This window comes from Onychomys torridus, chromosome 22 (assembly GCF_903995425.1).
Source record: "Onychomys torridus chromosome 22, mOncTor1.1, whole genome shotgun sequence".
Lineage (NCBI taxonomy): Eukaryota > Metazoa > Chordata > Mammalia > Rodentia > Cricetidae > Onychomys > Onychomys torridus.
This window is the reverse complement of record NC_050464.1, coordinates 8,784,678-8,806,935: the sequence shown is the minus strand read 5'-3', so window position 1 is coordinate 8,806,935 and position 22,258 is coordinate 8,784,678. Positions and strand designations below refer to the sequence as shown.

Genomic DNA, 22,258 nt, shown 5'->3' with positions numbered 1-22,258 from the left:
CCCAGCCATTCAAAGGTGGAGGAGGCAGGAGGATCAGAAGTTCGAGGTCATCAGTGATTACAGAGCTTGCATGTTCTAGTTCTAGGCTAGCCTGGGCTCCAATGAAACCATCTCAGGAAGAGGTGGGAGGGGTGTGAAAACAATGTAAGATTGCTTGGCAATGTTCACCTGTGACCCCAGCACTCTGGAGGCAGAAGGATCAATTTTGAAGCCAGCCTGGGATATATAGTAAGTCCATCTTGAATAAATAAATAAATAATGGGTATTTTTTTATGAGCAACCACGGTCACACTACTTGCATTGAAGCGTACTTGTGAGCCAGCAAGATAGCTCATCACACAAGGGAGCTGACAAGCTGAGTTCAATCCCCAGCACCTAAACGGTAGAGGGGAAGAACCTCTCTAAGTTGTCCTCTGACCTTTAGGAGTGCATGATGGTCTGCCCGTGCACACAGACATCCACACTCAATGAATGAAAATGAAACCTTAGCCGGGCGGTGGTGGGGCACGCCTTTAATCCCAGCACTCGGGAGGCAGAGCCAGGTGGATCTCTGTGAGTTCGAGGCCAGCCTGGTCTCCAAAGCGAGTTCCAGGAAAGGCGCAAAGCTACACAGAGAAACCCTGTCTCGAAAAAAACAAAAAGAAAAGAAAATGAAACGTTTTTTTCTGAGTGTACTTATTATAATTGTCTTCTTGAATACTTATTGTTTGAACTACGCATGCATGTGTGCATGTGGGTATGTACACACGAGTGACAGTGCCCTCAGAGCTACAGGTGGTTCTGAGTTACCTACCCGTCATGGCTACCGGGAACCAAACTCAGGTTCTCTGCAAGAGCAATAAATGTTCTCGTCTGCTGAGCCATCTCTCCAGCCCCATTTTTATTTTTGAAACAGGGTCTCATGTAGCCCAGGCTGACCCTAAACTTACTTATGTAGCAGGAGATGACCTTGAACTCCTGATCCCCTGCCTCCACCTCCTGAGTGGTGGGATTTCAGTGTGCACCACCATGCCTAGTTGCTGCATTGCTGGGAAAACCCAGGGCTTCCAGCAAGCTAGTCAAGCACCTACCAAAAGGAGCCCCATTCCCAACTCTGACTAGTCTATTGTGCAATCAATCACCATTGCTCATTTCTCACTCTGTCTACTCTTACAAGTTAAGAGTTTATCAGGGGTATGAATATATAAGAAAATCCAGTAATGGTGGTGGCACCCACCTTTAACCCCATTGCTCAGGAGGCAGAGGCAAGTGGATCTCTGAATTAAAAAGCTAGCCTCATTTACAGAGCAAGTTCCAGGAACCACAAAAAATAAATAAATAAATAAATAAAAATAAAAAAGGAAGGAAGAAGAGAGAGAAAGAAAGTAAGTTAGTCAGTGCACAGGCCATATTCAGATTGGTGCTACCTTTGTTTCTGGGTCTCAGGTGTGCACTGGGCACCTGGAAGCCACCCATTGGAGAAGGAAAGGGCGTCCTTCCCAAGGCTATACCTGGGACTACACCTAATGAATGACCTGGTAAGTGTCAGAACGCCAGGGACTGGAGAGTTTCAGGGTCTTTCTTTTTTTTTGTTTGTTTGGGTTTTTTTGTTTTTTTGTTTTTCGAGACAGGGTTTCTCTGTGTAGCTTTGCGCCTTTCCTGGAACTCGCTTTGGAGACCAGCCTGGCCTCGAACTCACAGAGATCCACCTGGCTCTGCCTCCCGAGTGCTGGGATTAAAGGCTGTGCCACCACCGCCCGGCTAAGGTTTCATTTTCATTCATTGGTTTCATTCAAGGCCTTGGCATAGCAGCTGGGAATCCAGCCTCTGTTAGACACCGGAAAGGAATCACATGATGACCCACAGAATGAGGCCCACCCTTCCCTGCCCCTTTCCCAAACATCTCCAGCTTAGGGGGTAATCAGCCGGTCCACGTGCCTCACTTCCCTGTTTATAGGCCCTGCCCCATGCTGCTTCCAAAGGCAGCAGGGAAGCTAGCCACAGTAGTTCCTGTCCTTTCCATGGATTGGAAGCAGGCTTGAACTCCTAAAGCCACACTATTCAAGCTGTGTGTATGAATGCTCCCCTACAATCCTAGATGTTATGAGGCAGCTCCGGCTACATGGTAAGACCCTGTCTCAAAAAACAAAAGCAAAAAAAAAAAAAAAACTAAAAACAATGTTAGACAAGGTGTTTGCCTGTGATCCCAGCACTTGGAAGGTGGGGACAGGATCAGTTCACAGGGTCATCTTTGGCTACATAGCCAGTACAAGGCCAACCTGGGCTTAAAGGGGAAATAAAAAGTGTAAGCCAGATTTGGAGGCTCAGGCCTGTAAAGCTAATCCCTGGCAGGCATATGAACAGTTATCTGCACATCAGAAGCATTACAGCAGTGCTCTCAAATAGCCCAAGAGTTCTGCAGTGGGCGAATGGGTAAACAAATTTGTGGCATGTCTATGCAGTGGAATATTATTCTGCCTTTAAGAAGGAAGAAAAACCTATTCAAGCAAAAGGGTAAATGCTGTATGAGGGACACAATAAGGAACCCAGAACTATCAATTCGCTGAAAGAGGAAGCTGAAGGGTAGGTCCCAGGGGCTTGGGGAGGGAGAAAGGAAGTCAGGGGACAAGGACAGCTGTACAGTATGAACGTACTCAACCGTGCAGTTAGAAATAAAAAGAGGGAGGGAAAAATAAGGGTAAAACAGAAGCCTGTTACCCCAGCACTTGGGAAGCTGAGGCAGGAGGATCACACATTCAGTCTGCCTGAGCTAGAGAGAGTTCAAGGCCAGCCTTAGCCGCTGCCACGGAATAAAATGAGAGGGGTGGACTCTCGGCGGTCCTCATGAGGGGACAGCAGGTGCAGGAATGCCCAGAAGGAAGGGGAACAAAGGGCACGTGTGGCCGGGAAGTACCCTGAACTTGCAGAAGCCTGGGGTAATCTCGATTTTGACTAATTCCCATGAACTCTGGCACGGATATAATTTACAAAAAAAGGCAAGTCGCCGGGCGGTGGTGGCGCACGCCTTTAATCCCAGCAATCCCAGCACTCGGGAGGCAGAGGCAGGCGGATCTCTGTGAGTTCGAGGCCAACCTGGGCTACAGAGTGAGTTCCAGGAAAGGCGCAAAGCTACACAGAGAAACCCTGTCTCGGAAAAGAAAAAAAAAAAAAAAAAGCCAAGTAAATGAATAAAAGGTGAGTCCAGGATGACTGACATGGTGTGGTGGATAAAAAGCGCTCACCGAGCAAGCTGGATGTCCAGAGTTCGAGCCCTGGATGAGGCAATAATGCAAAGAGAATTCCCAAAAGGTGTCCTCCGTACTCAAGCCACGGCAGGCAAGCACACACGTCCAACCAACACCACCCCCCCCCCACACACACACACACAGAGCACATGCACCAGCTGGTGAGATGGCTCAGTGGGTAAGGGGCTTGCTGCCAAGTCTGATGACTGAGTTTGGTGCCTGGGATTGATATGCTGGAAGGAGAGAACTGACTCCTGAAAACTCTGACCTCCACGTGTGCACCTTGGCACACGTACTCCGGCGCACGTCCACGCAAATGAATAAGAAGTCTTTTTTTTTTTTTTTTTTTTTTAAGTGACTCTAGTAAGGAAAATGCCTCTCACCAAGCCCTGCCCCCACCCACCCCCAGCTTCCCAGCGACAGCTAAAGCCTGGCTTCTGTAGGCTTCCCTTGCCAGCTGTGGTCTCCTAGGCAGGCAACCCAACCTCTCTGCGGCTTCCCACACCTGCAAAATAACCAAGGGCGTAAAGAAAGCAAGACCCTGAGCCGGGCGGTGGTGGCGCACGCCTTTGATCCCAGCACTCGGGAGGCAGAGCCGGGCAGATCTCTGCGAGTTCAAGGCCAGCCTGGACTACAGAGTGAGTTCCAGGAAAGGCGCAAAGCTACACAGAGAAACCCTGTCTTGAAAAACCAAAAAGAAAAGAAAAAAAAAGAAAAGAAAGAAAGACCCTGAAACTCTCCAGTCCCTGGCGTTCTGACACTTACCAGGTGATGGCAGCTGCTGGGGTGGCAGGCATGGAGGCTTCCCCTGTGCTCTCTGGGTGCAGTGGCTGGGGACTTGTGGCAGCCACCTCCTCAGGGCTGAAGGAATGGAGCTAAGGCAAAGCCAGTCTTTAAAAAGCCAGCCCCACCCTAGGAGGAGGGCCTAAAGGCTGCTCCCGGGGACGTAAAGCCCAGCCTCCCCAACCCCTACCTGGCCCCTCAAACTCAAATCCCTCTACCATCACAAAATCGAGCATCCTCCCTGGGGTGCACGGGCTTTGTCTACCTACACACACACACACACACACACACACACACACACACACACACACACAATATCTAAAAATTGGATGCTCAAGATTTAAATAAAAAAGAGTATCAAAGGCTCCAATGATATGCAAATAGGTCCACTCTGCTTAAGCCCGCAGGCTCCAGACAGGTCACAATCAGCAGGTAATTACTGAAGGACTTCCTCATGGAAAGAATGCATCCCCTAAGGACCACTCCAGCCACAGGAGTGAAAGAGTTTGGGGTGGATGAACTTCTAAAGACTGCTAGGGCAAAGCGGTAGGTTCAGAGTGAGGCTTCATACCAGAAGCTGTAGCACAACTTTAGAGTTAAGAATTCCTTCTGTGGGTTGACAAGATGGCTCAGTAAGTAGAGGAGCTTGACGCCAAAGCCTGATCTGAGTTTGATCCCTGGGACCCACATGATGGAAGGAAAAAAAAACAAATGCCCATGGCCCAAGTTGTCTTACCTCTACACACACTTCTTTCTTGCCCAAACTTTTACATACACACACACACACAAAAGGCTAGGAGGTGTGATTCTAGCCTAATCACCAGCATCCTATAAACCAGGCTTGGCAGCACACCAAGCGCCCCAGGTTGCAAGAAGACCCAAGAGCTTGGAGGCCAGTAGGAGCTGAGTGAGATTCTGTCTCAAAACAAATAGGCAAGGCAATCAAATTAAAATATTTCTGGCTGGGCGGTGGTGGCACACACCTGTAATCCCAGTACTTGGGAGGCAGAGGCAGGTGGATCTCTGTGAGTTCGAGGCCAGCCTGGGCTACAGAGCTAGTCCAGAACAGGCTCCAAAGCTACAGAGAAACCTTGTCTCAAAAAACCAAAAAATAAAATAAAATAAAATATTTCTGATCTTCCCAATTTGGAGGCCCTGGCATCTCTAAAACCCAGAGAGATAGGGAGGTGCCTAAGACCACAGCTGATTGGGCAGGGTTGGGTTTGGTTTGGTTTGTTTGCCCTGCTGGGGATAGAATATGGCATATAGGAAGCCCAGTAAAGATCTTCGGCCGTCTGCCATACCTGAGGAGCTGTTTTCATGGAAGAATTTAGAGTCTCCCACAAGCCCTTGCTGACAAAGATTAAACTATAAAAGGCTGGAAATCATGGGGGGAAGGGGTTCTGCTTCTGTAATCCTGGCTCTGCCCACCTCCACCTCCACTTCCAAGGCTGAGGCAGGAGTTCCAGGTGAAAGCGCAAAGCTCAAGGCCAGCCTCACCTACAGAGGGCTACACAAGTGTGTCAGAGACCTTATCTCAAATAACAACAATGGTTAAATTAATGAGCTGACTTTTTAAAAGACAAGCATTCTCAGGGTTGGGTTTAGGCAGAGACAGAGCCAGGTGGAAACCCAGGTGCCTAAGCAGCTAGCGTACTCTGACTTCTGAGTCATACAAAGCCCAAAAGAAAAGCAGCAAAAGCCTGCACCAGATCTGCCTGGCCCTGTGATCCATGCGCTTGGGGGAGAAGGTTGAGGCAGAGGGGTAGACCTCAAGGTCAGCCAGCCACACCACAACAACTGTCTCAAAACAACCATCAGCAGGGAAAATATCTTTTTACAGAGATAACATGGCTGGGTTGGCCTCTTCTCTCACTCTCCAGCGCTCCCTCACTGAACCTGAAGCCAGGCTGGAGGCCAGCAAGCCCCAGCAACCTTCTGTCTCCATGCCCCAAAGCACTCCAACTACCGAAAGCTCAGGCACAGCCCTGCCTAGCTTTTCCGGTGGGTGTTGGGATCCGAACTCAGGTCCTCTTGCTTTAGCAGCAAGGGCTCTAACCTGTCTGTATTTTTCAGACACATTCTCACGTAGTCCAGGCTGCCCTCAAACTTGATACAGACTTAAGACTAGACCTGAATTCTTTCCTGACCTTCCCTGCTTCAACCTCCCAAGCAGTGAGACTTCCAAGAAAGATAACTACACATTTCCAACAGAAGGCAAGAGAGGGCAAATGACCTAGAGGGTACAGAGAGAAGGCAGAAAAATAAAAATAAAAATACAGTCACACCCAGACGGTGGTGGCGCACACATTTAATCCCAGAGGCAGGGCCAAGCGGATCTTTGTGAGTTCTAAGCTAGCCAAAAAAAAATACAGTCACTACTATCCAAGTCAGGGAGCTAACACAGCCATGAAAGAACGGGATGCTACAACAACATCAGCAAAACTAACAGGGCTGAGTAGAGTGCTTGCTTGACATTTAGGAAAAGAAGCTGAAGGATGCCCTCATGGACATATCGAGTTGAGACCAGCCTGGACTATGTGAGTGAGTGAGTGAGTGAGTGAGAGAGAGAGAGAGAGAGAGAGAGAGAGAGAGTGTGAATGACAGCCAACTTCAAAAAACCATAGTGAAGGGTTAGAAATCCTAAAGAGGGGGGCTGGAGAGATGGCTCAGGGGTTAAGGGCACTCACTGGCTGCTCTTCCAGAGGTCCTGAGTTCGATTCCCAGCAACCACATGGTGGCTCACAACCACTTGTAATGAGATCCGGTGCCCTCTTCTGGCCTGCAGGGACACATGCAGGCAGAATACTGTATACATAATAAATAAATAAGTGAGTAAATAAATAAATAAATGGATCTTTAAAAAAAATCCTAGCTGGGTGGTGGTGGCACATGCCTGTAATCCCAGCACTTGGGAGGCAGGGGAAGGGGGATCTCTGTGAGTTCGAGGCCAACCTGGTCTACACAGCTAGTCCAGGACAGGCTCCAAAGCTACAGAGAAACCCTGTCTTGAAAAAACAAAACAAGACATCTTTGAGCTGGGCAGTGGTGGTGCACGCCTTTAATCCTAGCATTCAAGAGGCAGAGGCAGGCGGCTCTCTGTGAGTTGGAGACCAGACTGGTCTACAGAATGAGTTCCAGGACAGCCAGAGCTGTTACACAGAGGAAACCCTGTCTTGAAACACCAAGGGGAAGGGGGAGGGGCAGCAGGGGGACATCTTGAAAGACTGAGAAACAGAAAGGCAAAAAACAGCAAAGAAAACCAGGTGGTTCTTTAATCCCAGAATTCAGGAGGCAGAGGCAGGTAGATTTTTGAGTTTGAGGCCAGCCTGATCTACAGAGCGAGTTCCAGGACAGCCAGGGCTACACAGAGAAGCCCTGTTTCCAAAAGCCAAAACATAAACAGCAAAGCAGGTGTGGGCTGGTGAGATGGCTCAGTGGGTAAGGATGACTGCAGCAAAACCTGACAACCTGAGTTAGATCCCAGGACCAACCTGGGCAGGAGAGGAAACCACACTCAAGAGTCCTCTGAATCTCAATCAATCTCTCTCTCTCTCTCTCTCTCTCTCTCTCTCTCTCTCTCTCTCTCTCTCTCACACACACACACACACACACACACACACACACACACACACACAGAACCATAATACCAAAAAAGAAATTTTTTTGAAAGAAAAGATAAAGCTGGACCTGGGGACGCACACCTTTAATCCCAGCACTCAGGAGGCAGACCCAGATGGATGAATCTCTGTGAGTTTGAGGCCAACCTGGTCTATATCACAAGCTCCAGGCTAGCCAGGGCAATATATCGAAGCCCTGTCTCAGGAAAAAAAGAAGAGAAAAGGAAAAGAAAAGAAAGAAAGAAAGAAAGAAAGAAAAGATACAGAAAATGTGTTTACCAGAGCCTCAAGATATCTCACTCCTGGCATGGAGAAAGAATGGTGGGCAGGAAATGATCAAATATGAATAAAAATAGAAACTCAAAAACAATTTCAGACTGGAAGAACTGAATTCTAAGACTGACATGCTGCTGGGGCACGCAGCACAGCAGACACAAAAAGGAGGCCACAGCAGTCAGTTGTGCAGAATCTCCAGACACCTAGGATGGGAAGAAAATCCCTGTTCGCCGCAGCTCAGGCTTTCTGTGAGCCAGGCAACGCTCTAGGTGCTTCTGCAACTAAACACATTGAGCCTCCACACGGTCGTGAAGAGAGACTATTATCAGCCATTTTAGCAGAGAGAAAAAGGCGGGTCAGTTAGGCAAAATGTTCAACCCACACAGCTAGCAGAGGGCAAGCCTCCCCCAGGGTCTCCATAGCCATCAGGGTCACTATTGTGAGGTGAGAAAAGATATCAAGCGTTTGGAGGAGGAGGGCACTTTGCATAGAGATCAAGATTCAAAGTGAGCGGTCCACGCCTTTAACCCCAGCGCTCTGTGAATTCAAGGCCAGCCTGGACTACCTAGTGAGTTCCAGGGGGGTGAGGCTCCAAGGGTCTGTGGGCAGTTCATGGTAACTGGGGGGTGGCGTGTTGTTTTTTCAGTGGTATGGCCACTGGTTAAGCTGCTCCAATAAGTAAGCTGCCACCCAAGCTCAAGAAAGAAACTCTTAATTAAACTGACTGGTCATGCACAAAAAAAAAGCCATGAAAACAGGAGGAAGGTCTGGGAAGATGAGCTTCAGAAAAGGGCAAGTAGATGAGAGCGGGTACCGGGGACAAAATGACTAAAGTTCATTATGTACATGAATGAAACTATCAACGGATAAAAAAATAAATAAGTACATAGAATCGTTCACAAGCTAAACACGTAATAATGAAACACTCACTGTACAGCCTCGATCCACAGCACCACCAAAAAGGGGAAAGACAGGGGGAGGGTAGACATAGCATCATAACCTTCGAAAGCAGCATTAGCATAGTGGAAATTAGTACAGTCACTAACCACTAACATGTCAAGGCAGATTAAAGGCATTTTCCAGGCACATTTGACCTCAGAAGATCTGCCCTCAAAACACCATGTCTCAGAAAGCAACTGCTGGACACGCTCCATAGAACAAGGAAACAGGAAGGCCCTGAAATCCAGGAAGAGTAGCAGCAGACAACCACGTGAAGGAAGATGATAATAACCCAGAACCAGAACCTTCAAGAAAAGACAAGGGTGACTTGGGCAGTACATACTATTAAACATAAACTGCTAGACCCAGAGATAGGAAGGCAGAGGTTTTTTTTTTTTTTTTTTAAGATTTATTTATTTATTATGTGTACAGTGTTCTGTCTGCAAGCGTGCCTGCAGGCCAGAAGAGGGAACCAGATCTTATTACAGGTGGTTGTAAACCACCATGTGGGTGCTAGGAATTGAATTCATGACCTCTGGAAGAGCAAGCCACTGCTCTTAACCCTGCTCCATCTCTCCAGCTCCAGAAGGCAGGGATTTTTTCTTTTAATTTTTTTTAATTAAGAGATTTTTCTGTTTATTTTACATAACAACCACAGGATTCCCCTGTCCTCCCTCCTCCCACTCCCAGTGATGGTGCACAACTTTAATCCCAGCACTTGGGAGGCAGAGGCAGGCAGATCTCTGTGAGTTTGAGGCCAGCTTGGTCTCCAGAGTGAGTTCCAGGAGAGGATCCGAAGCTACACAGAGAAACTCTGTTTTGAACAACAAAAAACAAAAACAAAAAACAAAAAGAAACCTGGTAACTCCAGAAGACATTAATTTTATTACATCATTGCTTTAGGAACAAACTTTACAAAGCCATAGTAATAAAACCGGCTTAAACAAAACTGTATTCCATATAGATCAGGATTGGGGTAGAATCCAGGGAGGGATAAATAATGACTACAATAATAAACATTTACTAGGTCCCTATGATATATCAGGAACAGTGTTATTTATTAGATGCTTCATTTGCACCATTTAATCCTCAAAACCATCTCAGATATCCTATTATACTCCATTTTATTTCTCTTTTTATTTTTTTTTATGCATGGGTGTTTTTCTTGTATGTCTATGTACCACCACATGCACACAGTGCCCACAGAGGTCAAAGGGCAGCGTCAGATCGCGTGGCACTGGAGTTAGAGAGAGTTGCGTTGTTGTGTAGGTGTTGGCAATTGAACCCAGGTTCCCTGCAAGAGCAACAAGTGCTCTTAAATGCTGAGCCACTGCTCCAGCCCCCTCCACTTCCTTATTTTTAATACTCCTCTTTTTTCTTTATTCTTTTTATTTTATTTATTTATTTATTTGCATAGGGGGCGTGGGGGAGGTTTTTTGAACAGGGTTTCTCTGTGTAGTCCTGGTTGTGCTGTCCTGGAACTCTCTGAGATCCAGCTGCCTCTGCCTACCCCAAGTACTAAGATTAAAATTATGCACCATTACATCCAACTTGGTTTGTTCTTTGAGACAGGGTTGGCCTCACACTCACTGTGTACTCAAGGGAAGATGACCTTGAACTACTCTGGCCTCTGAGTACTAGATTACAGGTATATGCACCACCATGACTGACCAAATCCAGGGCTACAAAAATGTTAAGCAAGCCCTAACTGAGCTATATATATGCTCAACTCTGCCTTGCTTGATGTTATACTTTGATTTCTTTTGAGGTAGGGTCTCATTATATAGCCCTAGCTGGCCTGAAACTCTCTCCAGGCTAGCCTCCAACTCTACAAATGCAGGGATTAAAGGCATATACTGCTGGGTGTGGCAATATTAGAAGCAGAAAGATCCCAGTTTTGAGGCAAACCTGAGCTATAGTGAATTCCACGCCAGGTTGGGCTATACAGGGAGACCCTAAAAAAGTCAAATAAACCGGAAACTTGAGATGAATGCATTTTAAGGCTGGGTGTGAGTATGATAGCACATATTTGTAATCCTAGCACTTGGGATGTAGAGGCAAGAGGATCAGGAGTTCAAAGCTAGCTTGAGCTACATAAAATGGAGGAAGCATTTTCGTTTGGCCATTATACAGAAAGGGGCAAAGAATAAAATAAGCAATGAGGGCCTGGGGAACTGCTCAGTGGTATCTGCAAAGCCCTGGGGTCAATCACCAAACCCAAAATAAAATCAAAGCTTAGGTTGGGGCCCCTGGTGGATTAGGACTGTGCTCCAGCTAGAGAGAGTTTGAAGGGAATTCCAAAGCCCAGGGAGAGGTGTGGATGAGCAGAGGGATCTGTGAGTCACCCCACTAATGATGTCGGTAATTACAGCGATCACTTTCTCAGTGACTTCTGCAGAGGGCTGTGCTCGGGTCAGGCACCTGGCCTGAGCTTGCTCCACCAAACATCACAAGGCAAGGAAGCTTTCAGTATTATTAACTGGTCCACTTCGCAGATGGGAAAATCAAGACTCACAGACTCATCACAGTCAGGAAATCAAAACTTCAGTCTCAGGCCTGGGCAGGGTGATGGCTCACCGGGCAACTTGCCTCCAAAGCTGACGACTTGGGTTTGGTCGTCTGGCCCCAAATGGTACAAGGAGAAAACTGATTTATGAAAAATGTCCTTTTGGACATACACTTGAATACACACACACACACACAATAAATAAATAAATAAATAAATAAATAAATAAATGTAAAATCAACAAGAAAGAAACCTCAGCCTTAGAACAGGGAGCCTCCAGAAGAAGCAGTTTCTTATCAAAAGACTGTAGGTTCAGAACCTCAGCTACCTCCTGCTGAGAAATGTATAAAATTGTTAGGAAGGGTGTGTGAGCCTCTGGGCCACGCCCCAAAACCCTCACTGGGGGATTCTAGGCAGGTGATCTACCACTGAGCCACACCCCAGCCCCTCACTGAGGGATTCTAGGCTGGTGCTCTACCACTGAGCCACACCCCAGCCCCTCACCGGGGGATTCTAGGCTGGTGCTCTACCACTGAGCCACACCACCAGCTGAATCTAGGCAGGTCCTCTACCACTAAGCAGCATCTCCATAGTCCTACTTTTTATCTTGAGACAGGATCTCACTATATGACAGCTTTCACTTCCACCAAAGTTAGATGCCAGGCCTCTCTGGGCAACATGTATGCTAAGGTCCCCAGGCCTTCATGGATTAAGGATCTGACTCAGTGGTCTGAGCATATGGCACTGGGTTTCATTGCTAGCAATACAAAAATAAATAAAAGGACCCTGAGGGAGGCTTAACTCCAGATAGTGGGCTTTTCTTTTGTTCTGTTTTTTTGTTTTTAAGACAGTGGTCTCACAAATCCCAAGCTGGCCTCAACCTATCTTCACTGAAGGAAAACCAGGATTACAAAGTATATGCCACCAATGCAGGGCTGGGGAACGGAACCCAAGGTTTCATGCACAGTTAGTAAACATCGGAATGCCCGGGAGATGGCCTAGAATCTAGACTATGACTACTAACTACATCATGAGATGGAAGCAAAATCAGGTGAACAGTAGCTCGTCCACCAAAAGGAGTCCAGACTATCCACCCTTAACTGGCCACAACCCAATCAAGCGGTACACTTGTAGAGTGAGGCAGGATCATGAGTGAGGTAGTGAATTGGAGGCCCACCTGGGCTGCAGTAGACCCTGTCTCATTAAAAAAAAAAAAAAAAAAAAAAAAGCCACAACAACAAAATACAAATATGTCCCACCACCCCCCAGGCAATTAACAGCACTCCAGAGTCTTAGGCAGGAGGACCATCAATTCTAGAGCAGCCTGGGCTACATAAAACTCTACCTTAAAAGGTGAAAGAAAGAAAAAAAAAAAAAAAAAGAAAACACCGGGTAGTGGCAGGGCACGCCTTTAACCCCAGCACTCCGGAGGCAGAGGCAGGCGGATCTCTGTGAGTTCGAGGACAGCCTGGGCTACAGAGCGAGATCCAGGACTACACAGAGAAACTCTGTCTCGAAAACTAAAAAGAAAAAAAGGCCTTTAATCCCTGCATTCAGGAAGCAGTGGTAGGTGGATCTCCTTGAGATTGAGGCCAGCCTGGTTTATACAGTGAAGTCCAGGCCAGCCAGGGCTACACAGCGAGACTTTGTTTAAAAAAAAAAAAAAAGGAAAGAAAGGGGGGTGGGGAAGTCCCATCAAACTTCCTTCCATCTTCTATGAACATCTCTGACCAAAACCTGGGTGTCCTATGTGTGTGTGTGTGTGTGTTACACACATGCACATACTTCTGGAGAACTCCCCAGAATCCGTTCTCTCCTTCTATCATGTGAATCCCCGGGATCACACTCAGGTCCCCGGGTTTACTTACAAGCTCGTTCACCCACTAAGCCATTCTGGGGAGCCCCCTCCCCTTTGCCCTTACATGCTTACTCTGGAAGAATTTCAATTTCAGAAAAGTTTGAAGTCATTACCATAACTACTGTGACCTTCATGGGCTCCCATCACTCCATCATACCTCTTAGTTTGTTTGTTATCTAACATAACCCCCACAAACATGCCCAGACATCTCAATTCAAAGTATTTCTTTTTTCAACCCCAGCCAATCGAAAGATAGTGGCAGACATGGCGTCCCCTGCCCCTAAATACTTCAGCATCCTTATTCCCAAATTGTGAAAACATCACCGAACCCAGTGACTGGTGTCCGGGAACACAGTACCGATTCATCACTATCAGCTAATCTACAGCCCATATTCCAATTTCTCCAATGGAACAGTTTTTTTTTTTCCCCTTAAACCAAGATTCAGTCTCGGGCTGCACACTGCCTGGAGCCATGGCCATTTTTCCCCCGTTGTCTCTTAAGCAGTTACGGCTACCTGCCTACCTCCACCTTGCATACCACTGGCTTTTTTTTTTTTTTTTAAAGAGTCCAGGCCAGTTTTGTAAAATGGCTGTTTAAAATTCCAAGACTTCATTGCTGGTCTTCAGGGACCGGGTGAGATCTGTCCCGCCCCATACACTCTATCTCCCACTGGGCCGACTGATCCCAGGGCTCTCAAATCTCTGATACCTCACCAAGCTCTCTGCTTCTGCATGCTGTCGACCCTTTGGCTCTTCAGACACACAAAAGAGTTCACTCTAGGGATGGCTGAGGTCAAGCCCTCTGACCCAGCCCTTCACCCCAAGGGCCACAGCAGACCCAGGGCGTTTTATTTTCTACGTGGCCTGTGTCCCCATTTACAATGATTTCCTCCCCTGATTGGTGTGTTTATTGCCTAGCTCCCACACTAGAAAGTGAGCCCCAAGGAAGAGCTAAGCCTTACTTCTGTTTGGTTCCCTGCCTCAGGTCCAGGCCCCAGTTCGAGGCCCGGTGAGCAGGAAACGCTTGGAAGTCATTTGCTTAAGCAAATGAACAAGTGAGGGAGGAAGGAAATCAAGACTCCAGTTGCCGAAGTACCAAAGGTGCCGACAAGATGACTCAGAGGCTGAAGTGGGCCGGAGGCCACACCTGAGTTCGATCCTAGGACCCAGGGGGTAGGTGGGAATCGACTGCAGCCAGCTGTCCTCTGATCTCTGCAGTGGGGTGTGTGTACACACGCGCGCGCACACACACACACACACACACACACACAAATTTTTAAAATTTTTTTTTTTTTTTAAGAACAGGAAGTGACCATTCTAAGAACCAGGGAACCCAAAGGGCCCTTCTAGGTTCCAGAACCTTCCCAGTGCCTTCCCTTGCTGCCTCTGACCAAAGAATGAAGAGTTCAAGGAGAAAGACAGAAAGCCAGCCCTTATCTTCTGGATTCCTTGTTTCCACCAGCCGGTCCTAACTGATTAATCTTTCTAAATCAAGCCCAGTAGGCTAAACCGGGTGGATTCCCCGGTTGGAGTGGGAGCCCATGGCTAGCTGCCTATTGGTGAAGGGCCAGGTCAAAGTGCAGTGCCTCCTGTGTCCAGGGCCCTGAGTCCCAACCCTTATTCAGTCCAGGGTGTAGGTTCAGAGAAAGTAAGTATCCAGGTGCGAGATCTTGCTAACAGCACAGTAACTGAAAGACAAATTCTCCCCCAGGCCCCCCAACTCCAGCATGTAAGAGTCCAGCCCACTGGTCCATCTCATTGACAGGCTGTGAATAGTCAGTCACTGCTCAAACTACAGCAGGACTTACAGCCAAGGAAAAAGGAAGGAGCCACCACCCTTGCTTTAATCCAAACCGTGTGTGTGTGTGTGTGTGTGTGTGTGTGTGTGTGTGTGTGTGTGTGTGTGTTTTCAAGATACAGTGTCTGGGTACGTAGTCTAGGCTGGCCCCCTAAATCCTGTTCCTTCTGCCTTTGCCTCTAAGTGCTGAGATTGTAGGTGTGAGCCTCCATACCTGGCACCCCATTTGTTTTTTGGTTTGGGTTTTTTATTGTATTGCATCTAAGGAAGGGTCTAGAGGCCTTAGCCAAACCCATATCAGAGCAGACAGCTTTGCAGCCGGCCGGCCTTCCCTCCCTCAACAGCCCTCCTCCCTCGAGGTTACCAGACCAAGCTCCCTCTGCCTAGTGGACTTTCATAGATGCTTCTGACCCTAGAAGCCACGGGGCAAAATCCACGCATGCCCCAATGGGACCAAACACTCTCTTCTTCCCTCCAGGCTGTGTGACCCTGGCAAACAGCTCAGCTTCTCTGGTTTTTTATACAAAAGTAAACAAAGATGGCACCGAGAAGGCTGGCAAGATCTAAGGAGCTGGCAGCCAGAAAAAGCCCAGGGTGGTGCCCTGCGAACAGATCTTGTACCTGCACCCCACAAGGAATGTGGAGTGGGCTGGTGAGGGGTGTCTCCCATCTCTATGCCCATCAGCCCTAGGGGTTGGATGCGGTGCAGTCCTATGTCGTGGTTAATGGGATTAAGCGTGGCTTCAGCTCTGGGCGTTGACCTGGGGTCCAGTCTCTCTGCCCCATCTGGAGCCAGGGACAGATGGGGCCAGCAGGAAGTAATAGAGAGATCTGAGGGCCCCCACTCTTCCCTCTCTGGTCGGCAAGGCCTCAGGGGGACTGCAGTGACTTTCCCTCCATTTCCTTCACGCCCTCAAGCAGAGAAGGCCATGACACAGGATTCCAAGGAGGCTTCCAGCCGGACTTCCTAGTCTGCACCACAGCCACCCCAGCCACCGGATGCCGGGTTAGGCATGGGAGGCAGTCTAACCACGCTATGCTATCCGTGTTGGAAAAGGCTGTGCACTACAACAGCGGTAAGGAGTGGCTGTCGGCGCTGCGCTCAGCCAGGTCTGGGCCAGATCCCAGGCAAACCTGAAGCAGGCGACAAGCTGAGACTCAGCCAGCCAGGAACACCCTGAGGTCGGATTCCCAGGCCACAAGAGGAGTCCCTGCCACCACCTCCAGCCAGACCAACTAACCCAGGGACCCCCAAAAAGCACGCAAATTCACACATCCATGAACCTCCAATGACCCCTCTCATAGAGGCTCAAGAGGGTTTGGCCCAAACGGCCTTTGTATCCTAAGGCCATCCCCAAATCATTGCCTTGGGAGTGGTCTCTGATGCCCCACTTGGGTCACAGGGCACCATTCCTGTACGAATCCGGTCTTGTCACCACCACCCCCGTGCGGACGCACCTCCAGCTCTCTAGGGGCACACGCGCACCGGGGGAGGTGCCCCGGGTCCCTGCTCCCCCGCCGGCAGGGATCTCCACTCGCCCCTCCCCCGCCAGGCGCTTCACAAAGGCCCTTTGTCCCGCTGAGTCCCGGACTCCCGATTCTAGAAAAGTTCCAGGAGAAAAATCAAAGGCAGAGGCCAAATCGGCGAGCCTTGGTCACCCTGGCGGGCAAAGAGAGAAACTTAAGTGGTGGCTGTGGGCCCCCAGGGTGTCTGTTCCAAGACTTGTTCCAGGGACAAGAGCGGGCTCCCTGGGAAACCGACAAGGTGGTGCTTTTCAAGGAAGAGCTGGAGCGTTCTCCTTAAGCCAGGCGCAGAAGCGAGGAGCGGCCGGGGAGGAGGGCCCGGCTCACGGAGCCGCCACCAGGCAGGTCTGCAGATCCCAGGCTCCCTCTCCCAGAGCGCAGTGGCTAAGGCTTGGCTCGGCCCTGCCTGGCCCTCTGCTTCTTCCCGGAGTAGCCCGGGGAAACCGGCGAGGGTCTGGGCCTTCTCAGCCACCACCTCCCGTGCGCCACCGCAGGGTACCCAGTGCAGCCCGGGCTCAGCCGGACTGGCGGCCAGGTTGTACAGACCTGGTACACTCATTTCTTCCAAATAACCAGGGTCCCCAGAATCCTAAGGGTTCACCACCGATCAGGCTCCTAAAACTGGTGTCACTGTTCTCCATTTCCCCACCCCACCCTCCCGAGTTGTGGAATCGCTCAGGACGCGGCTCCACGAGGGTACAGAACCCATGCAACGAAGAGAGCTTGCCAAGAAAATTATCCCGGAACGGGTGTCTCCCGCGGTGCGGAGCCGACACGTTGTTCTCGCCTACATTTATTTTATTTTTCCAAACTCCACTTCCTCAAGAGCGCTTGGACTGGGATTCCCCCAAGGTGGCTGTGACTGCAGACACTTGAGTCTCGGGAAGACTGAGACTATCTGGTACCCCAGAGACAGAAACCTAGACTGTCTTCCTAGAGCCTCGGGACCGACCTCTGCGCTGGGAGCTGAGCCTCCTGCACACCCTGGTGAAACAGGACATTTCCAGCCGCGGAGGTCTGCCCCGGGCTCCCTCCCCAGGATCCGCCTCAAGGCAGGAGGGTGGGTGCCAGCGCAGTGAGCAACACTTACTTACCCGGGTGCGGGTGCAGGTTGAGACCGGCCATGTATTTCCCGGGAGGCAGGGGACCTGGCAAGCCCGAGGAAGGCAAGCGTCCGGCGGTGGCCGCGCCCACGCGGTGGCTGTCCATGGCCAGGCCGGACAGCAGCGGCGGCGGGGGGCCGTGGACGGACCGCTGGGGCCCGAAATCTCGGCCATCCATCCTCCGCGGGAGTGCCGCGGTCAGCCTCCCCACCCGGCCAACCGGCCTGCTTCAGTTGGACTTAAAAGTTCGGCCTCGATGTAGTCCTAGTGTCCTCGGGTGGCGGGCGCTCCGCGGCGTGCATGGCGGCGGCCAGCGGGGCTTGCGCTCAACCACGGGCCAGAGGCCCGGGGCGCACGAACAGCCCGCGGTGAGTCCCCTCCGGGCGGCCGAGCGGAGATGCGCGAGGAGGCGCACACGGCGTCTTGGCGAAGGAATAAGATGAGCCGCGGAAGTCACAGAAGAGGAGGAAAGGGAAAAAAGGGGGGAGAAAAAAAAAAAAACAAGTTTCAGAAAGTCGCCTCACCCTTCAGAGTCGGAGAGTAGCGAACCAAGCTGCTAGCCAGAAATAAAATCGGGAGTAGCAGACCCCTCTCCGCGAAATGCAAAGACCTATGGTCCAGCAGCTCGGGGTTCCCAGGAGCCTTGCTTGGGAAAACTGCCCCGGCGCGCTGCGTCCCAACCCGGACTCCCGCCTGCTAAGTCCTCCTGAAACTGGGGAAGGCCACTCAGCCGACCGCGCCCGTTCAGCTAAATCCAAATCCGAAGAGTGCCTTATTTCCCAGGCGTCACATGCTCCGGGGGTTTAAAACTGCAAACTCTTTAGAGTTGGTCGAAATGTGTCCATAACGCCATGCCACTATCTGATCCGCAAAGTTTAATGTTTAACCTTTTTGGGGCCCTCGTCTCTCTCTTTTCCTCCCTGAGTTGTGGATCCCCTTGTCAGCCGCCAAAAAATAATAATAGTGTTTGGTTTCGAGGCTCTTTGTTGTTGTTTACCAAGGTCAGATACAAAAGCGGGCTTATTTTTAAAGGAAGATCACCGCCCCCTCTTGCTGCCCCCGTTGGGCCACTGGGAGTCGCAGAATCCGAGTCCCCGAGACGTGGCATTCTTGCCCGCGGACTGGAAAAAGACTCCTTCAAAACAAGATTTGGTTTCATTTTCCAACGCCCAGGCCTGCGAATCCCGAGGACGGGAAGACGTGGCCTGGTATGGAGGATTTGGGGATCATCAGAGAAGAAAGAAGGGGGCTCCCAGGATCTCGCTTCTACTCTAGCTTTGCGACCCACACACACCCCCAAAATAACCTACAAAGGAAAACCTTAGCAGCGCGGGCCAGCAACGGGGCGCCTCCCCAGCATCGGGTAGAAACCTTTCTAATTCCAGTTTAAGCTGTTTGTTTAAAAGATCTGTCGTTTTCCCGTGGGGGGCAGAAGGAAGTCTCGGAGAGCCCACCCTTCCCTCGCAGACCATCCGCCAGCCCCAGGCAGCTCTAGATACTCTGATTCCGGGAGGCCCGGGGCTACTAGAGGTAGCCGAGGACTAAGCCAAAGCCACGGGCTCCCGGGTGGCCGCCTATTCTCCAGACCCCAAAGTCCTCTTCCCCCAACTTTGCTAAGGACGCCTATTTTAACGTGGCTTTGGTTACAAACACCCACTCTACCTCTCACCCTCCCTCGCTCTCATCGGGCTCTGATTACCAGATCCGCGTTTACTTTTGAAAAAATCTACGATCGCCACAGCCCGGGATACGTGTCTCAAAAGACTCGGGGAGCTTTCAAGCATGTACTTAAATATAACATTCTTTAAAGGCAGCGTTTTGAAAAAGGCACTGTCCAGGCGCCCCACTTTAAGGAAGTCGGGGTGAAGCCAGCCCCATGGAGCAGCCTTTGCTATGGCCGAGAAGCTGGCGTGGCCATCTGCGGGGCTCCACTGCGTCCTCCTCTACTTTTCTCCTCTTAAATGCAGCTAAAATGGCTGAATTCCGGCTTTTAATTAAAAACAGCCTATAATCGAAACCGTCTCGGCGTCCCCCGGCTAGCCCGCCGCCTGCCGAGAACCGAATAGGGAACCGCCGCCCTCGGAGCGCTGCAGGCTGGGCGCTCGGGTGGGAGCCCAGGGCGCAGTGGCGCGCCCTCTCCCCCAGGTCCCTGCCCTCCGCGTCCCTTCTGGGGACCCCGACAGTTTCAGGGCCCGCCTGCCCAACGGGTGCGCTGCACAAGTTTGGGGAGCATCGGGGCCCGGAGCGTACCTGGCGCGGCGGGGCTCCGGGCTCCAGGCTCCGACAGCGACTCCGGCGACCGCCGCGGTTCCTGGCGCGGCTAGGCGCCCGTACTGCCCGCCATCCCTCGGCCGCCGCTCCCCTCCGCCACCCGCAGCCGCCTCACACTTTTTGCCCGCCTTTCCTTTTTTTTGGTAGAAAACCGCTCCCCGGGCCGGGCGCGCGGCGCGCCAACTCCTCCGCCCTCCCGCGGCCCCGCTCCCGCAGCCCCCGGAAAAGCCAGCTTTCCTCCCGCCGAGCTCCCCGCTTTTTAATAAAATCCAGGTAGCGCCGGTTTAAAGAATCCCAAATCTCCATATACAGCCCGGGATTGGAAAAGGTACATTACACAACCCCCCTTTCAAGTTCCTCTCGCTGGATCTAAAAAAAAAAAAAAAAAAAAAAAAAAAAAAGCGGAGGGGGGGGTAGAGGGGGTTGGGGGAGGGGAGCCTCGCAGGCGAAGAAACACGCATTGTTCCCGGGTGCACGCCCCCCCTTCGGGCCAGCCCCCGGCCGCAGCGCATTGGCCCTGCGCGCCGCCCATCACGCGCATGTAAACACCTTGGCCCTCAGCCATTCCTATAAAACCAATTACGGACCTCGGGGCTCCAGCAGTTTCCAGGCTCCCCACGGCGGGGCTGAATGATCAAAACTGGTGGTGAGAATTTTTCCGAGCCGTTTCTAGGCAGCCCTCCCCCTCACCAGCTCCAGCAGCCCCCCCTTTCTCCTCCTCCCTCCCCCCCCCACATCCCAGCCCCTCCTCCTGCGTCTGGGCTGAGTGATCAAAATATAGGAAGATGGTTGTCGCCGCAATCCCGGGCTCTGCAAGGCCTCCTGTCAGCTTCCTCCAGCGGGAGGAGGTGACAAGCTAGCCGGGAAGGGCCGGCAGCCGGCGGGCTGCTCTTTGCGCCCGCGCCCGCGCCCGGTGCTCCCTCTCCAGGGTGCCACTCCAAAGCGCGCAGTTCAGACGCCGAAATAACAAGGCTTGTTTTTTCTCTTATTTTTTTTTTCTTTAAAATAAAGCAGCGATTCATCCCTTGTCCCCTCAGCGGTCGGGTAGGGTGGGCAGGCGACAAGGACTTTTTTTTCCTGTTGCCCCAGCCTGCGTGTCCCCTCCCTGAAACGCGGTGTCAGAAGGCTTTGCTATTTAATATTTTGGACAGGCCGCGGCGACCGGCAGCGGTGAGTTGCATCTTATAAAAAGGGTTCCTATAGAAACCCGGGCTGTGGGGCTCTGCGGCCGAGTGCGCACCGCGCGCCCCTCCCCAAAGCCCCTTTTGGCGTGGGTGCCCCTCCTTCCCCCTCCACCCCACCCCCCAAGAAAAACCGGAGCAGAAAAAAATCCACTCCACCCCCCAAGAAAAACCAGAGCAGAAAAAAGGATTAGATCGGCGGAGCGCGAGCTGAATCCCTCTCGGTTCTGACATTTCAGCCCTATTAGCATTTCTCCACGGGGCCTTCTGAAACCTATTAAGGTGTAATATTAAAAACCTCTTGGCTGGGGGCCTCTCTCGCCTTCCATCCGCCGCGCCCCCTCCAGGGAGGGCGAGACCGGGAAAGGGAGAAAAAAAAAATCTGTTGAGCTCAGAGGAAGCAAGCCAAGCCCAAAAGTGCTTGGCTGGCCACGGCGGCCAGAGGGGGAGGGGAGACCCAATCCCCCAGACTTTGTACTTTAATTTTGCTCCTTCAGCAAAAAAAAAAAAAAAAAAAAAAAAAAACACTTTGGAGGCTGAGTGGCCGGGAACTGCGGACGGCAGATCTACCTGGCGGGGGACGCAGGGAGTGTAGTCCTCGCCGAAGGGACGAGTCCTAAGGTGGGGAGGGTCCCCCACACCCTTTCCGCAAGCCCCACAGGGAGCCCCGGCCCAGCTAGGCATTACCTACCCTGGAAAAGAAGCTTGGAAAGGCAGAGAGCTTGCAGATCCTGCCTCGAGAGCAACCGTGGTTATGGGATTTTAATTAAAACAAAAGAAGCCCGCTCTTTCGCCCTGCTCTGCGGACTCAGCGTTTTCGCGCTGCTGCTATTTTTTTTTTTTTTTAAGAAAATCCATTTTAAGGCAATTTTTCTGAGGGCTTTTTTTTAATGAGCTAGTTAGCGCTCATCCGTTCTATTTTCTTTTCTCCATTTTTAGAAAGAAAAAAAAGAGGGGGGAGAGATTCGAGAGAGAACTGGGGGTGTATAATTTAATTCCAGGATAAATTTGAAGGAAAAAAAAAATTCGGCCTCTTGAGGGCAGTTTCAAGTTGCCCTTCCTGGAGCTTCCTGCGCTGGTTTCTAGGCTGCCCTCTTTTGGAAGCTGGAGCTCGGTAGGGGGAGGAGGGAGGAGGGAGAAGGAGAGAAAAGAACGAAAATAGCCCGAGCCGAGGG

At 50.9% G+C, this 22,258-nt stretch overlaps 1 protein-coding gene across 8 annotated transcripts in view; it reads right to left on the bottom strand.

Annotated features, from left to right (window-relative positions):
* The window catches only part of Tnrc18 (trinucleotide repeat containing 18), a 97,748-nt gene extending 75,868 nt beyond the window's left edge, over window positions 1–21,880 (bottom strand). For 7 of the 8 annotated variants that reach the window (XM_036171500.1, XM_036171503.1, XM_036171504.1 and 4 more), the window contains exons 1-2: window positions 19,882–20,255; window positions 17,623–18,053 (exon numbers count right to left, since the gene is read on the bottom strand). In XM_036171500.1, coding sequence (XP_036027393.1) covers window positions 17,623–17,809 — 187 coding nt within the window. In that variant the 5' untranslated portion in view covers window positions 17,810–18,053; window positions 19,882–20,255. Of the gene's footprint in view, window positions 1–17,622; window positions 18,054–19,881; window positions 20,256–21,774 lie in introns of those variants that run through there. The other variant, XM_036171501.1, reaches the window with a different exon arrangement.
* Between the last annotated feature and the right edge of the window lie 378 nt (window positions 21,881–22,258).